The 18,680-nt window shown below is 37.7% G+C and overlaps 1 protein-coding gene across 3 annotated transcripts in view; it reads right to left on the bottom strand.

Annotated features, from left to right (window-relative positions):
- Positions 1-5,779: 5,779 nt before the first annotated feature.
- Positions 5,780-18,680, bottom strand: part of LOC130909559 (muscarinic acetylcholine receptor M1-like) — a 45,775-nt gene continuing 32,874 nt past the window's right edge. For all 3 annotated transcript variants that reach the window (XM_057826192.1, XM_057826194.1, XM_057826193.1), the window contains exons 4-6: positions 18,166-18,461; positions 14,752-15,404; positions 5,780-6,908 (exon numbers count right to left, since the gene is read on the bottom strand). In XM_057826192.1, coding sequence (XP_057682175.1) covers positions 6,445-6,908; positions 14,752-15,404; positions 18,166-18,461 — 1,413 coding nt within the window. In that variant the 3' untranslated portion in view covers positions 5,780-6,444. The remainder of the gene's footprint in view (positions 6,909-14,751; positions 15,405-18,165; positions 18,462-18,680) is intronic.

An 18,680-nucleotide genomic window follows, 5' to 3' on the forward strand; every position in this document is an offset into this window, starting at 1 on the left:
AGTCATCCAAAAATGTAGTCAAGTACAAGTAAAAAAAAAAAGTACCCAGTGAAAAGAATACTCAAGTAATGAGTAACATTTTGAGTAACTGCTTTTTTTATTTTTTATTTTTTTAAACAATGGTATTTTTTTTCTCTCAGCACAAACTTATCCATATGAACTGTTGTTATAATGATACTGTACAATAATCCATTACATAACCACATTAAGCCAAAGGAAAAAATATATATCATTAAATTAAAGAGAGAAAAAAAAAAAACAGTAATGAAGCATTATTCGTCCAAAGAGCATGAGTGCCCTGCCCTCTAGTGGAAAAAAAAAATCCTAGTTTGAGTAGTGAATACTGTAGTTCCTTCACAGTTACTATTATGAAATTAAAAAGATCATATCGCCGGTTTTCCGGGGTCAATCGGTGCCAAATAAAAACTGGGAGAGAATTTTAAATCCATAATTTCAATTCATGTTGAGGACAGCGATCTATGTCAAATCCTTCATTTTTTACAGTGCTTTATAGACGCGTGATTCAACAGGCTTGCGTGATCATAGAACGACAAGCTTGCGTCTGATTAGTGTAATGGAGTCATGTGATTATTGTTGTGACGTCTCATTTGTGAAATTAGAACAGCGCTACTTTTGGCAATAGCATTGCTAGCAAAAAAAAAAAAAAAAATCTAATATGTAGAATAAAGAGGAAAAATGTAATGACTCTTGTGTAGCCCATGGTAGCGGAGTAAGAGTAGCGTTTTTTTTTTTATATCACAAATCTACTCAAGTAAAAAGTATGGCTTAGTAAAACTACTCTTAGAAGCACATTTTTCTCAAAAAGTTACTCAAGTAAATGTAACGGAGTGTTACTACCCAGCTCTGATAACACTTATAAAGAAAACTGTCCTAAGAACAATAACACAAAATATTGCGCATACACCGAACACAAATCTGTGGGTCTACTAATAAAAAAAATAAATAAATAAAATAAATCAATTAATAATACAAATGTAAATAACATGTTGTTGAAATGCCCTGTTTGCTCATAGACCTAAACCAGGGGTCAGCAACCCGCGGCTCTAGAGCCACATGCGACTCTTTCACGCTGCTCTAATGGCTCCATGGAGCTTTTTCAAAAATGTTTGGAAAACGATGTTTTAATATGGTTTCTGTAAGAGGACAAACATACAGAGCCCCTAAAGGGACATCGACAGAAATTAAATGCGCACTAGAAACTATCTGGTAAACATTAGCATTACCGGTATATATAATTTAAGCTGGTGGATGTTTGCTATCCAATTGTTGTAAACATTATATATATATATATACATATATATATATATATATATATATATATATATATATATATACATATATATATATATATATATATATATATATATATATATATATATATATATATATATATATATATATATATATATATATATATATATATATATAATATATATACAGTGCCTTGCAAAAGTATTCGGCCCCCTTGAACCTTGCAACCTTTCGCCACATTTCAGGCTTCAAACATAAAGATATAAAATTTTAATTTTTTGTCAAGAATCAACAACAAGTGGGACACAATCGTGAAGTGGAACAAAATTTATTGGATAAATCTGTGGAAAGAGCTGAAGACTGCTGTTCACAAACACTCTCCATCCAACCTCACTGAGCTCGAGCTGTTTTGCAAGGAAGAATGGGCAAGAATGTCAGTCTCTCGATGTGCAAAACTGATAGAACCACACCCCAAGCGACTTGCAGCTGTAATTGGAGCAAAAGGTGGCGCTACAAAGTATTAACGCAAGGGGGCCGAATAATATTGCACGCCCCACTTTTCAGTTTTTTATTTGTTAAAAAAGTTTAAATTATCCAATCAATGTTGTTCCACTTCACGATTGTGTCCCACTTGTTGTTGATTCTTGACAAAAAAATTAAATTTCATATCTTTATGTTTGAAGCCTGAAATATGGCGAAAGGTTGCAAGATTCAAGGGGGCCGAATACTTTTGCAAGGCACTGTACATATATATATAATGGGTTTTCCCATTGGCAGTGTATCAAATACTTGTTCTCCCCACTGTACATATATATATATATATATATATATATATATATATATATATATATATATATATATATATATATATATATATATATATATATATATATATATTCATATAGCATATATGGCTCTTTCTTTTTTTGACCTAAACCAATGTTCATTAATGGTGAAAATTATACATTCCATTTTTCTCGGCCAATTTACTCTCTGTGATGACCTAGAACATATTAGCAAGCATTAGTCCCAATCTATCTAGTATATTTGACACAATGTGACATCTAATGAGCGCCTGCCTCACTGAGCTACAAGACGAGGCCTGTCGCGATAACACATTTTAGTAGGCGATATATTGTCTCATAAATTATTACCAATATTATTGTCCAAAAAAATCCCAATTTGAACCAATATAATCACAAATGTGGTGACAATATATCGTAATAAACCACCTATTCAAATGCGATAATGTTTATTCTTAAACCAAACACACAGACTATATTTTCAAAAAATGATTAATAAATGGTTTTTAAAAATCACAATGCATAAAGTGTTATTTGAAAGCTAGCGTCGTGCAATACATTAAAATTGGTGAGAAACCCAATTCTTTTATGTTCTCTGGCAATTTAAGTCAAAATCGGTGCATTGATTTGATTCAATCTGAAAAATCAAAGTGTGCATGTTAGCAAATTTGAAGCAGAGTAACTGCAGACATCTGCATTTTTTTAACATGACGTGCTTTTATGTTGAAATGTTACGTGCGCTTAGGTTGCACTAGGTTAAAAAAAAAAAGTGCCAGTAAGTGTCTTATTGTATATTCCTCAAAGATGTGGTGTCAGTTGTACATATTTGTCAGTTTTAGCATTGTTTTCAAATGCTGTGAACCAGCGAGTTTTCATACTTGAAGTGTCACCTTTTAACAACGAAGATTGCGTTTTGGAGACGACTGCCATTTGTTAATAGCTGGCTAAAGTGGTTAGTACAGTGGTGCCTCAAGATACGAAATTTAATTCGCTTCGGAGCGGCTTTCATATCATGATTTTTTCGTACAATGAATCGCGTGTTCGCGTGTTTGTAAATCGCCTAATTCTTTCAAAGCTCTTCTGGAACTATCTCTCGATGTGCAAAACTGATAGAACCACACCCCAAGCGCCGTTTGTAAAGCAGCACCTGCTGAAAATTATGACATATTTTCTCATATTTAGCGCCACGCAGTGTTTAAAATGTGATGTGATTTTTTTTTTTTTTTTTTTTTTTCCACATTTACAACATTATTTAGCAACTTCAATATTTCGTTTTAGATAAAAAGTATTAGACCAGAATGTTTAAATCCCGAACTAAATATTCAATTTAAATCTTAAATTTAAACATTAAATATATAGCTTGAACTTAAATATGTATCTTAAATGTAAATCTTAAATTTATATCCTAAATATAAATCTTAAATATAAATATTAAATAAAAAAATCTTAAATCTAAATCTTCAATCTAAATCTTAAATGTACAGGTAAATGTTAGATATAAATCACAAATATATATCTTAAATGTAAATCTTTAAAATACATCTTAAATGTAAATCTTGAATTTGTATCCTAAATGTAAATGTTAAAAATAAATCTTAAATATAAAATCCTAAATAATTTTATAAATGTGCAAAAACAAACGAAAAAAAAAAGACTAAAACTTTCACACCACTTTATAAACACTGTGTGAGAAAATGTCGTAATTTTCAGCATGTGCTGCTTTACAAACGTCGCCTCATAAAAAACACATTAAATTTGCTGTCATATCCTTTGATTGCCTGTTTTTATTTGTAATGCTTTGTCGCCCATTAGCGGTGCTCAAGTGTAACTACCGTAGTTTCTTCCGTATCAGCTCCTACTTTTATCACATGACTACACGAACTCATACCAAACTCGGAGCACTAAAAGACGAGCTGACTTCAGCAGTGATTGCTTGCTATTTCATCTCGCTGTTTGTGCCTTGCTGAAGCATCGCTTGTCAGTTATATTCTTTTGTTTCATATTGTACATTGAACATTGTGGAGTGTATATTACATTTATAGGCCAATGTAGTTGTAGTGTTAGGAGTTAGATTATTGCATTGCTGCAAGTGGGGATTATCTATTACAGTAAATATTTTCTGTCGTTTAATGACAAATATTTCCAGATATGAAGCTGAATAGCTTGGAAAAACACTCCTTATAATAAATCACAAGTGTGAAAATTACTGACGTCATTTGCATTTGCAGAGGTATGACAAAATATCTGAACCTTTAGGAATTTCTAACATTTCTGCATTAAATCACCATCAAATGCGATCTAATCTTTGTCAAAATCACACAGATGAAAATACACTGTCTGCTTTAACTAAAACCATCCAAACATTTTTAGGTTTTCACATTTTAATAATAATAGCATGTAAACAATGACAGAAGGGGGAAAAATAAGTAAGTGAACCCTCTGTCTAAAGAGACTTGAAGAGCAATTGAAACCAATTTTTAACAAACAATTTAAGTCAAGTGTGTGCCCAATCACTGATGAGTGGTTTAAAGCTGCCCTGTCCACTATAAAACACACACCTGGTAAGAAATGTCTTGATGAGAAGAATTGTCTGATGTGCATCATGGCTGGGTCAAAGCAGCTGTCCTAAGATCTGCGATCAAGGATTGTTGATTTGTATTAAACTGTGAAAGAATACAAAACCATCTCTAAAAGTCTAGAAGTTCATCAATCGACAGTCAGAGAAGTTGTCTACGAATAGAGAGAGTTTGGCACTGTTGCTTCTTTCCCAATGAGTGGTCATCCACCAACGATGACGCCAAGAGTTCAGCGCAGATTAATCAGAGTGGTAAAAAAAAAAAAATCCTAAAGTGCCTGGTAAAGACTTACAGAAATCAAAGGCAAAGTCCAATATCTCTGTGCACACATCAACTATACTGTATGTGAAACTATGGTGAAAAATGGTGTTCATGGCAGTACTCCACAGAGGAAGCCACGGCTGTCTAAACAAAAACATTGTTGCTCGTTTAATGTTCGCAAAAAGACACTTGGATATGCTACACAAGTTTTGGCAAAATATTTTGGGGACTGATGAAACCAAAGTTGAATTGTTTGGGAGTAACACACAACATCATGTGTGGAGGAAAAATGCGACACCTCACCAACATCAACACCTCATCCCCACCGTGAAGCATGGTGGAAGGAGCATTATGATTTGGGGCTGTTTTGCGGCCTCAGGGCCTGTACGACTTGCAATCACTAATCGAAGAATGAATTTGCAGGAAAAACCTGAAGCCACCTGTCAGACAGTTGAAGCTAAAAAACAGGATGGACCCAGCAACAAACTAATGATCCAAAACACAGAAGTAAATCAACTTCAGAATGGTTTCCGAAGAACAAAATACACGTTCTGGAGTGGCAAGCCAAAGTCCTGACTTGAACCCCATTGAGATGTTGTGGCATGACTTAAAGACAGACATCCCAGGAATCTGACTGAACAACAGCAGGTTTGTAGAGAAGAATGGGCCAAGATAAGTCCTGATCGATGTGCCAGACTAATCTGTAGCTACAGGAAGCGTCTGGTTGAAGTTATTACTGCCAAAGCAGGGGCCACAAAATGATGGTTCACTTATTTTTCCCACTTCTGTCATTGTTTCCATACTATCCTCATTGAAATATTGACACCTATAAATGTTTGGGTGGTTTTAGTTAAAGCAGACACTATATTTTCATCTGTGTGATTTTGACAAAGCTCAGGTCACATTTGATGGTGATTTTATGCAGAAATGTGAGAAATAACAAAAGTTTTGGATACTTTTTCATACCACTCTACCGTGCAATTATTTGACTTATTGCATATCGCGACAGGCTGATGAACCCTAACTGCCCTTACTTTTCGATACAGAATACATAAATGACTTTTCATCCATTTGTTTGTGTCTTCCTGGTTCAATCATTTTTGTTTTTAACTGTGTCTCTATCTACTTTTATTTGTTATTGTGCTATCCAAATTTGCCCTGCCTTCGATTTGTCTTTATCTACCATAAATAGGTAGTCCAAATCTTGTAGGCGGCTCATCTCACCTTTCAAATGAACCAAGCCCGCATGCTCCTCTCACTCACTGTAGAGCACGCTCAATGTGACTATCATCGACTTCAAACAAATTTCCTCCAAAAGTCAGATGTAAAAAAACGTAAATGTCCTCCACTATTAACATAGCTGTACTGCAGCTCAATGAATACTTCCAATATCTTTGGTATAGAAATTTCCGAGGATCAAAGTACAGGTCTTTTTTTGTTGGATGAGCACGTCTTGCATAATTTTCCCAAATTATTACATTTATCCTCCAAAAAGCTATTGCATTTTCCAAATTAAAATATTTCATTTTGTTCTACTTTCTGCAAGCTGCAGGATTCCTTTTATTAAATTGAGGCTTGCTTTTGTTTTGATTCCACTGGCACATTAAAATACTCTTGAACGTGTTTCGAAACGTTTTGTTACACAGGGCATAGCACATAGGGTTGATTGTGCTGTTTACGTAACACAACCAATATCCAAGTGCCCAAAGAGTTCCAGGGATACAGTCTTCACAGAAGGTGTTAACTAAGACCATTATATTGTATGGTAACCAAGTTGTTATGAAGGCCAAAAGAATGGCACTCAGTGTCTTTGCTGCTTTCTTGTCATTTGCTTTTTTTTCATTCTTGCGCTTGTTGACCTCCGTCTTGGCTTTTGCGGCAAACTTTTTCACAGTGGCCCCCTCTTTCAGTGAGGTATTTTCAGGGGATGGGTCACCAGGCTGTGAGTTGTTCAACTCAGAATTGTTTTCCTTTGGCCTTTTAGTCTTCTTTTCATCTATAAAGAACAAATAAGACAGCTTTCATATAAAAACATGCTATAAGCTGGATTTACGCTGCACGGTTCTAGTGAGACAATCCCTGTTTTTATTGGTACAATAGCACAAATGCTATTTTTAGACCGTGACATCGCCATCTTAACCCGGAAGTGGGTCAACATAGACACGCCCTCGCATACAACTCATGTTATTGCTGCTTGTTTTCTGCCGGTAATCTTTCCAAAAAAGAACATGCCGAGTAAACACTGCTGCTATGGAACTTATAGAAACGACTCTAGACATTATGACATATGAAGGATGTTTTCTTCATACGTTTCCAGACGCCAAAAAAGAGAAAAATGTGAACAATGGATCAACTTTTGCAGACGTCCAAAAGACCAGTTCAACGCTAGCAAGGTGAAGCCATTCACCTTCATATGCAGTAAAGATTTTGTTGGGGGCCATGGTCCTACAGAGGACGAAGAGTTAAGCCATTTTGATATTTTTGATATTTTTACATATTTTTTAGCGTGGCTGACGTCTGACAATGAATGATCTGAAAAAATTAAAATGCTATCTGACTGCCAATGTTGTTACTTTTTCTGTTGTAAACAACAACAAAAAAACTTTAATAAGGGGAAGTGTAAATAAATTATAGAATTAAGATCTCTTATCAATGACAAAATTAGTGTTCGTTGGCTGTGACTGAGTAGCATTTGCGATCGCGACACAAAAATAGCAATGTAAATTACCTCCAAGAACAGTCAGAGACATAAGACAACCAGAGGATATAATATATAAGAAAGACAGGGCATATGGTGGTAAAGGATAGATTGTTGAAACAGGAGAGTGTCATTGTCAGTGGCGAGTGGCAATGCACACAAGAAAAAAGGTGTCGATAAAAAAGCTACCTCTGGATCAGGTCAGCTCTTTTTCCCGTCTTTTTCAGCCCTCGACATTCCAGCCATTTCTTGAATTGAACATTTATATGTTCTTCCACATCTTTACCAGTGAATATGGCACAAAGGACATAATTTTCAGACAGAATTGGTAGGTTTAGCTCGGTAAACATCTTGTTCGTACACTATTTACGTGCATTTAGCTTTGGGATAAACGAGAGCTTGACCCCCCTAGCAACAATTGCTAGCGTCATGAATATTAATAAGCAAAACTGACGTGTTGCGTGCGGTCATGTGTCATGATGATGTGAAGGGGAAAGAAACCCACTCCATCCATTCAAGCTTGTCGTAATTAACTAAGTCATACAGATCGGTATAGAGTGTATATCCAAACAACAGAGCAGAGCAGCACATTGAAGGAGCAATATGGAGTGTTGTTAATAACATCGTTAGAGTATAACAGCATTTCTAATGGCGTTATTTTTTCAGTAGTGAGTAATCTTAATTAATTACTTTTCCCATCTTTGCAACGTCACTGAGGATTTAAAGGGGCGCGTTACGACAATTTGGTTGAATGAAGGGCAAGTTGTCGACAGTTATTTTGTCACACATTAGCTTCTTTCTGCCTGGAGATAGCAGAGCGGGAGGAGGGAAGGGGTGGTGACGCCGTCGCAAACGCAATGATGATTGGATCATGGCCTGCTTCACTGCACGTTCTGGCAAGCACAACAAGTCAGTGATAATGGCAACGGACCAGGGAATTTCAAAGGTAGCTTTCTCAAACTAGAAGTACTGGCACTACTTCTCCCCAGTGTTGTTAATAACGGCGTTAGAGTATATTGGCGTTACTAACGGCGTTATTTTTTCAGTAGTGAGTAATCCAATTAATTACTTCTCTCATCTTGGCAATGCCATTAACGTTATTGAGGATGTAAAATTGTGCGCTACTATGCGTTACTACGTTGGTTGAATGACGCGAGAAAAGTCTGAGAGACACTGACTCACGGAGACGATGCTAGGTGGCTCCAATAATATGTGACTGTAGCAGATAGCCTACAAACTACGCCCACATGATGCTACGGTAGATATCACATGTAGGTAGAACTAGAGTCAAAATGATAGACTCGCCTGCGTTATTAAACAGCTGCCATCTTAAAGCAGTAGACTTCTCAGGAAGGCTCTGTTGTAGAGAAACTTCCTAGCGAATCTACGTAACTTTTTATCTAAAATACTCCTAAATTGGCAAAATTTTGACTTGAATCTATCTTTAAATGATTAAATAGTTTTAAAACTTGTTTTTTGGACTTGAATTATTTTCAATATTTAAAATTGTTACTTTAAGGAATAGTTAAGGATAGTGCCCTGCTTATTGTGCAGTAGGCCTAACATACAGTTTCAGATATTTCCACTGGTTAATGGTCAGTTTACATTTATGTTTTCTTAACAGGCTAATATATTCGATCCAAAAAATACTACATTTTCTAAACCATAGACTTCACCATCAGTTGACAAGACAGCTACCACAAACATTGTGCCCTGCCTTCCCATTGGAGGCCGACCCAGGCAGAGCATTTGGCTTTCACTGTGATAAACAAACACATGCTGTGTTCAAATGCCGGATTTAGTTTACATTTGTGTTTTCTTAACAGACTAATATATTTGATCCAAATAAATACTACATTTTCTAAACCGTAGACTTCACCATCAGTTGACGAGACAGCTCCCACGAACATTGTGCCATGCCTTCCCCCAGGCAGAGCATTTGGCTTTCACTGTGATAAACAAACACACGCTGTGTTCAAATGCAGGATTTAGTTTACATTTGTGTTTTCATAACAGACTGATATATTCGATCCAAATAAATACTACATTTTCTAAACCATAGACTTCACCATCAGTTGACGAGACAGCTCCCACAAACATTGTGCCACGCCTTTCCATTGGGGGCCGACCCAGGCAGAGCATTTGGCTTTCACTGTGATAAACAAACACACGCTGCGTTCAAACGCCGGATTTAGTTGGGGAAAAAAACAAAGGTTTTACTGCATACAAGCAGGCAGGAATGTCTCAAAAATGATTTGGTCGAGGATTCAAAGTAATTATTATATAAAATAGCCCCATGCATGTACTTTGAAACTTGGCCAACAACGGTACTGGAACCAGGATCATTATGTTGAAGTGTACAACAATGCAATGCAGTGCAAAGGAGATTGAAGCTACTGTATGTTATCATACCAATGCTGCATTTAATTTGGAAACTAGAAAATGCAATTTCTGCACAAATTGCGTGGGTTGCTTTGCTGTGCTGGTTGGTATAAGTATAAGTATACGTACTTATAGTACAAGTACAGGCAAGTACACGTACTTGTAGTTCAAGTCAGTGGCAATTGCTCGAAGACTGCAAGACTGCTCTGCTTCTGCCAAAATGTCAAAAATAATGTAGAAATGTGCAAAAAAATGTATACTTTTGTGTGAAAATGTCATTAACTTTGTTCTGAATTAGCTTCTTATCACTGGTTATGATGCGGCTTGCTTTTCATTCATTCCCATAGCTTCAGTCCTTTAAACAGTGCGGCCTGCGCTGCTTCTCCAGAGTTGACATGTTGTACATTGATCCACGACAGCAAAACAAGACGAGTCATTGGCTAAAGGCTAGGTTAATAATCACACCCACTGGACGCTGCGCTTGGGAGATCTATGGGCAGTGTGCGGGACTTGGCTGGCTTCTCTGCATGATGATTAAATGATCTGTCTTTGGCTAAATCCTTTTTTTTGATTGATAGCAAATTCAATGATCTTGTCATATTAACATCCATGGGAGGCATTTTTCAATTTTAATTCCATCCTTGAACCGGAGACTTTCATAATCATCTTACTTTAGTAAAAATGACTAGTGAAGAATTGAGCTTGTATTTCTGTTATTTTTTTAAATTTTTTTTTTTTTATTATAGCCGCTTCTGTTTGGACACTTGACATCTAGAACTCTGCTTTCTTTCCCAACCGACCGGCTGGTGCTGCTGAGCCCCTCCACCATCGCAAAGCACTTACAGGTGGACACAATTTTAGGTTCCCCTCATTCCCCTCATCCACCATTAGTACAAGTGTAATCAAGTACTGTACATGTACTTGTGGTTTATTTACATACAAAAACACATACTTGTACTGCAAGTACAGATACTTGTAGTACAAAAACACATAATTTTAGTACAAGCACACATACTTGCAGTACAAGTACACGCAAGTACATGTACTTGTGGTTTATGAACATACAAAAACATGTACTTGTAACACAAGTACAAGTACTGTACTTGTATTACAAGTACACGCAAGTACATGTAGGCTTACTTGTGGTTTAAGTACACACAAAAACGAACACAAACTTGTAATACAAGTACATGTAAGTACACACACCTGTAGTACAAGTAACTGTAATTGAGTAAAGTTCAGTATACTTTCTTGTGTTATAAGTAAATGTACTTTTAGAAAAAGTGCGCGACGAATATGCATATCCTGGTCTTATTTCTCCAACCTTAGTGTATGAAGCCTACAGAGCTATGGCAAACTGGACGAAAACAATGAACTTATCTCGTAATTGGCTGACTGATGGAGAGTAGGAGGGACATCCGTTGTAAAAACAGATTCTAAACAATAACAACTTTTCCGTGATGACGATCGACTTTTAAGATGGGAAAATAACGGTTTAACCATCGAGAACTGTGTGAGATGTACAGGTAGTCCCAGGGTGACAAACGAGTTCCGTTCCTACGCTGGCGACATAACCCGAATTTTGCGTGAATCGGAATTCACCCTAAAAGTACCCCTAAATACACCATAAATCTCAAAATAACTATCCTTAAAACATGTATTATATGTCATTGCGATGTCCCCGTCAAGACGTTGGAGCTTAGTCGTAGCTAGGTAGCAAGCTAACTAAGCTGTAATCTTTACCCCCTCTCTCTCTCAATTGGCTGCATGAATTCTTTGTTGTTGAAAATGCGCTCTTCCTCATGTGTGTGCGAGCGCTCTTCTTCGTGTGTACATGGGCTCTTACTCATGTGCAAAAGTAGTAAAAGTACAACCTGCTCTATGCTTCCTGCGCCAAAATAAAAGCCTGCAGCACAAAACTATGGTCAACATTCTAATCAGATACACATTTCACCAAAGGGCAGAACAGTCATATTGATAAAATTAAGTAACAAAAAGATACTGTGAGGTACAATAAGGTACTGTTTACGTGACTAAAAACAAAACAAAAAAACAACTAGAGATGAAATGGCGAACGACACTCCAGCCTCGTAAAGTGAAAATCATGTATAAGTCAGGTACGTCGCAACCCTGGGACTACCTGTATTTAAAAAAAAAAAAAACATGTTTCTTAAATGTCTCTTGAAATAGTAGGGCCCTTTAATTAATAATTGAAAAGCATATTCAATTATTAAACATATACATATTGCTCCTTTAACACATTAAACCCCCAAAATTCACACGTTTTCACAAGTTTTTTTTTTTTGTTTGAAAAAACTTTTTTGGTTTAATTAATGTTTTGCATTTGGGCCACATTTCGGCTAAGACATTTGTGTCTTTATTATTCAATCAAAAAATAAGTTGCTTCAAACAACCAAAAAAATCCCTTCAATCAAGGAAAGAAAAAAATTCAATCATAGAAAAAAAGTTTTTGAGGCTCAAAAATATGCATTTGAACACTTACTTTTTCATTGAAAATGTTTTGTTTGATTGAAGCAATCCTTTTTGTGTTTTTGCCATATTATGTGGGTAGGACATTTGTGACCAAATCATTCAATCCCCAAAAACAGTTGCTTCAATCAAAAAAAAAAAAAAACATGTTTAATCAAAGAAAAAAATCATTAGAAAAATAAAATTGCCCTCTCCAATTTTTTTTTTCTTTTTAGATTTTATTTTTATACTTGAAATGGGTTTTTTAATTGAAGTGTCACTTTTTTCAAGTGCAAAAAATTTTGAACTACCTTTTTTGATTGAAGAGGAAAAAGTTTTAAAGGCACTCTTTTTAATTGAAATTTTGACACAAATGTTCACTTCGCACTATTGGTCAAACATCTTTGAGTGACAAGTGACTACGCCAATGGCGTAAGCCATAAAAGCATGATGAAGCAAGAATCATGGCCACCACTTGCCGGCCCCATCCGTCGGCTCGAGCCCAAGCTGAAAATAGCGCCTTAGGCAGATGATTTTGAGGCGAGGCAGCGCCTCTATGATCCGAAACCCTACTGCTTAATTTGATTCAACATGGGAAATTTCACCCGCTGGCCTGACGGCTGGCTATCGGGGACCAACCGAAGTGCCGCGACACGCCGGTACGGAGGAGTACAGTCCAGTCGCTTAAGCAACCGGCCTCCGGTGCGGGGGTGTGACATTGGGTTCCCACCAGAGTACCGAGAAGGGGCACCATAGTGTACCGTCGCGGCACTCCGTCAGGCTCTTGGATCATAAAGGCATTCTTTTTGCATTCAAACACATTATTTTTTTTTTTTTAATTAAAGGGACTTCTTTTTAATTGAAATTATATATTTTGATTGAAGTGACTTTTTTTTTGATTGATAAAGACACAAATCTACCTCCATAAATATTAGGTAGAGATGTGCTGATCATTAATATTAGTATGATTTGATTAACTTTTACATTGTCCTAGATCAGTGCTTCTCAATTATTTTCTGTTACGCCCCCCCAAGGAAGACGTAAATGTTCCGCGCCCCCCCAAACTCTGCCGCCACTGTAAATAGTATCATTTGTCTATAATATTACTATTATAAGTACGCCTCTGCCTCACATTGTCATTTTTTTCTATTACAGAAAATAACAGAGATCAATTTATAAAGTATAACTTTATCAACATTGTTTTGTTTGTAACAGAAAAGACTTAACGCGCATCAATTTGCCTGAATTGAAAAAAAAAAAAAAAGTCACATCCAAACTGTAAAAATACACTCAAGGTACATTTTTAACATTTGATACTGAAAAATAAAATCAGTAAATAATAACAAATTCAAATTGATTAGAAACATTAACTCATGAGGACAATATGCCAAAAAATTTGACCGAAAAAACAAAACTGAATAGAAGGGGGAGTTGTCTTTGGACAAAAGGACAGTTTTTATTTTCGCTGCTCACAGTACCATCTCCGGTTTGCAATAGTGTGGGGTTATTTTCCACTGAGCATGCTAACAGTGCTCACTGGTTTACTTATATAACACTGACAAAGCGGGACGATTATTGGCAATATTCGGCACGTTTTTTGCTGAAAAACAACCAAGCGGCTTATCAATGAGATTGGGGTCTAATGTCTTTAAGTGGCGTTTTGGCTTCCGGCTGTCCGCTATAATCATTTTTAGGCACAGTAAACAGTGGTCTTTCCTCACCTACCACTGTATTAAATGTCAAAGTCAAAAGGCAAACGGCCCGAAAAAAGCGCATTGTCGGCGGCCGAGGGAGAACCGTAGGTGACGGCGGTCGTCGTGACGATCCTAAGCCGAAAATGTCACGTCTCGGGGGGACACATGAGAACCGGAGAAGACAGTGGGTCACTGCGTGAGTCCTGCCGGAAAACGGCTTTCGAAAACCGCGCACAGCTCTATATATCTCTCGTCTGTGTGCTCTTGCTTACTTCAAAAATACTGCACGCACTTTGAAAATGAGAGCACCACTGCCACCCACTGAGTGGATGCGCAAGTACACTTTATTCTAGTATGGCAAAAAAAGGAAAAAAAAGCATGTTCCCCGAGGTCACATGTGCCACCCCTGGCATCGCTCTGCGCCCCCCTGTGGGGGCGCGCCCCACTATTTGAGAAGTACTGTCCTAGATAGACCTCACACCACACGCACACACAAACCATTTAAAATGTAGACCCAATTCTTAGTTTGCAACCGTAAACAGTGTAAATCCAGCTTTAAAGAAAGTTAAACACAGGTTAGGGTTACTATAGCCGACCTGTTGAAAGCCTTGTTTGGTCTGCATCATTTACTTCTTCCTCTTCCTCTGAAGCGTCATTATTGTTTAGACTGTCACCGCAACGCTTTGCAGCTGCGGTGGCGTTAGATTTTTTAAAACCACTGCATAAATGTGATGAAAAACAAGAGATGAATTTCCCTCTGCTTTTCATTCCTCTTGGTAAACTCGAGTTGTCCTTATCGTTTTCTGAAGGCAGCTGATTTTGCTCATCATTCCCGTCATTCATTTGTTGTGTTGAGGTTTCTGATTTTTCCTTTTGGCTCTTGTTCACACTGTCGCCACTTCTGTGGTTTTGACTCTGGCTGTTTCCTGCACCGGAGCCCTTCAGACCTTGTATATCCTTAGCTCGTTTCTCTGTCTCCTGATAGATCTTCCAGAACAGCGTTGTCATTACCGTAACTGGCAAGTAAAATGCAGCTATAGCAGTGCAGAATGTAATAATGGGCTCAGACAGAAACTGAATGAAGCATTCATTATCCGGTACTGTCCGCTCACCAACGATGTACTGCCAGAATAGGATAGCTGGCGCCCAAAGAATAAATGATGTGGACCAGGCTAAACAAATCATGGTCATGGCCCGCTTGGTGGTGCGCTTTGCACGATATGTCAGAGGTCGGGTCACAGAGAAATACCTTTAAAAACAAACAGAAAACAATTCAGAAGCAATTTCAGTATCCAAAACAACTTTTTTAACAGTCCTGCTACACTTGCTTCTGAGCATTGTTGTTTTTAGCAGCCATTTCAATTTTATTCATAGTCTTTTAGATGATAATACATTTTACTCAAAGTCATGTTTTAGTCATCTCAAAATGTGTTTGTCTTCGTCAAAAAAAAAAAAAAAAAAAAAAAACTCGACTAATTTCGTCTAGTTTTAGTCGACGTTTACTAAAAATGTTTTCGTCTGTAAAATTAAAAATTTTACTCCATAAAGAAATATATAAAAAAAGTTTCCAACTACTGTACTTCGAATTTTCAAACATTTACAAGGACAACGCCACCTTGGTGATTATACACACTCAGCAGGAAAACAGTACATTATTTTCAATTAATTTTACCGACCTGGACCCCATGAACTGTAGTAAAAAAAAAAGTTGTCAGAGAGTTTAAGTGGATGCTGGTTCGTTAGCATTAGCCTGTAGCTAACGTGAATGCCATGCTAACACTACAAGTTACATTTAGTGTGTGATGATCACTCAGCACAGACCTTTAAAATGCCTATAAAAGGATAAAAAAAAGTCTTAAATAGCATTATTATGTGAATTAGACTAATATTTTGAGACGATTCCACTATATACAACAATTCGGCAGAGCGCAGATGACGAGAAATTAGAATTTTTTAATCTGCCATTTAGCCACGCCTGTCATTATAGCGCTCTAGCGTTCCCAGCTGGGGGATGACGTCGGCAGGGTCACAATTTCATCTGATTTACAATTCAGCCCATTGAGAGGGAAGATTCAGAATGAGGAAAACATGACACAGAGCAGCAAAATGTCATCATTTTTTTCAATCTTTCTAGTCCAATATTTTGACAGGATATTCTTTTTATCGAAGTATATTCTCCCAATTGCTAAATAAATGGTATGGTCATGACAAATAACAGTTTTGTGCGAAATAGAATATGAAATATTAAAAATGCAATTATTCAGTACGACGTAATGGTCAAAACTGTCGACTTGTTGCACCTACCGAACAATATTTTATGCCAACTGAGTTAGTCCGGCTTTTGTCATTTCCCTGCCCCGGCTCCGGATAACATAAACAAACCAAGAGGCGTGACAGCTAGCCGACATGCTAACCCGAACTGAGCAGCGTTGCCAGGTCTTATTCTCGCCTTTCGAAGCGAAAAATCACACAAACTACCCCGGATCATATCACACGGCAGCGGGGTTGTCGATTGTCTTCGCCAATCGCAACCCGCCCAGTGGCAAGCAAGTGACAGCTCGTTGTTCCCCTGCTGCCTGCTGGAGAGCTCGTTTGCCGGGGAAGCAACTAGAGAATGACCACCGGACAAAACGACCGACGTCGGAGGAGCGCGAAGTTGCCCGAGCCGACCCGAAGATAGTGGTCTATTGCCGGTGTTCTGCCAAATTTTTCATCCTTATAATATTTTGCTCCCAAAGCTGATGTGGCTGCGAATAAGACCACTTTTACAACAGTGAAAGAGCGGTGTGCAGTTGTTGTGTGCAGCTACCATGGCAGGATGTGTCTGAGGAGAACTTTTCTTCATGTCCGTCCATGATCAAACGTAAGTAAATATTCCTTTATTTGAAGAAAGTTTGTAGTGTATACTCTGTTATCGCTTTATTCGCGGCCATTTTTAACACAAAGTCACAATTTCTGATGGGGTGGGATTGGTGGGAGTGGGGGTGGGAGTCACGTCCTGTTGACTTGGGGGCATTTCAGGCTCACTGTTTATATCAGGTTACTTCTTTTTGATTTGGGGACATTTCGGGGACACTTTCTGTTGTTATCTGGTCACTTAGGGACATTTTGGGTACACAGCCTGTTGGTATCAGGTCACTTCCTGTTGATTCGGGGACATGTCCTATTGATATCAGGTCATTTCCCGTTTATTTGGAGAAATTTCAGGGACACATTCTTTTGATATCAGGTCACTTCCTTTTGATTTGGGGACATTTCGGGGACACAGCTTGTTGATAACAGGTCACTTCCTGTGAATTTGGGGACATTTTGGGGACAGTTCCACTTGATAACAGGTCACTTCCTGTGAATTTGGGGACATTTCGGGGACACAGCTTGTTGATTTCTGGTCACTTCATGTTGATTTGGGGACCTTTTGGGGGATAGATCCTGTTATTAGGTCACTTTCTGTTGATTTCGGGGACATTTCGGGAACATGTCCTATTGATATAAGGTAATTTCCTGTTGATTTGCGGAAATTTAGGGACACATTCTGTTGATATCAGGTCACTTCCTGTTGATTTGTGGACGTTTGGGGGATACACATTGTTATCAGGTCACTTCCTCTTCATTTGTGGACATTTCGGGACATGTCCTGTTATATCAGGTAAAGTCCTGTTGATTTGGGGACATTTGGGGGTTACACCTTGTTATCAGGTCACTTCCTGTTAATTTGGAGACATTTCGGGGTCACTTCCTGTTGAAATTTTGACGTAAATTACCATCAATGGCTTGGATGTACATTGGTGTTAATGACATGGACTTACATGGCTGTGCCGATAAAACGAAGAGAATAAGATGTTGAAATAAAAAGAAAAATAAAGTTGAAGAATTTAATAAATACTGTATATAAGAACATTAAGTTAAGAAAATAATACATTGGACTTTGCTAGTAACTGGGGCTGTCTGTCTGTGCTCACAGCTTAATCATAAAGTAGGTAGACGAAAACCTAGGAAAAGCAATGGGTTACCTGTCAAAGCTGATGACAAGAAGGTTCATGACAGAAGCATTACTGGCCACATAATCGATTGCCAGCCATAAATCACAGATCACTGGTCCCAGAGCCCACTGACTCATGATGATATAGGTTGTATACAAGTTCATTGATAGAGTGCCAATGGTCAGGTCAGCGAACGCCAAGCTCAGCAAGTAGTAGTTGTTCACAGTCTTCAGCGCCTTATTGATCTTGAAGGACACCAGAACCAGGATGTTCCCAACAACGGTAACAAGTGAAAGTGACCCAGTGAGGAAGACGATTACTATAACCTGGAGATGAAAGAAAACAGAAAAAAATAAGAAGGTGGGTTTAATATTCTAACATCGTTCATGAGAGTCAAGTGGAAGAACATTGGCTCCGTTCTATGCTACAAACATTTTAGCGATAACACCATTTGAGAGTTTGAAATCCGCGCTTTCCAGTAATGTTGGCGCCAACGCTCTGCGTCAAATACTTTCGTTTTTACCGTGCTTTAAAGACGCCGCGTG

This window comes from Corythoichthys intestinalis, chromosome 21 (genome assembly GCF_030265065.1).
Source record: "Corythoichthys intestinalis isolate RoL2023-P3 chromosome 21, ASM3026506v1, whole genome shotgun sequence".
Taxonomy (NCBI): Eukaryota; Metazoa; Chordata; class Actinopteri; order Syngnathiformes; family Syngnathidae; genus Corythoichthys; species Corythoichthys intestinalis.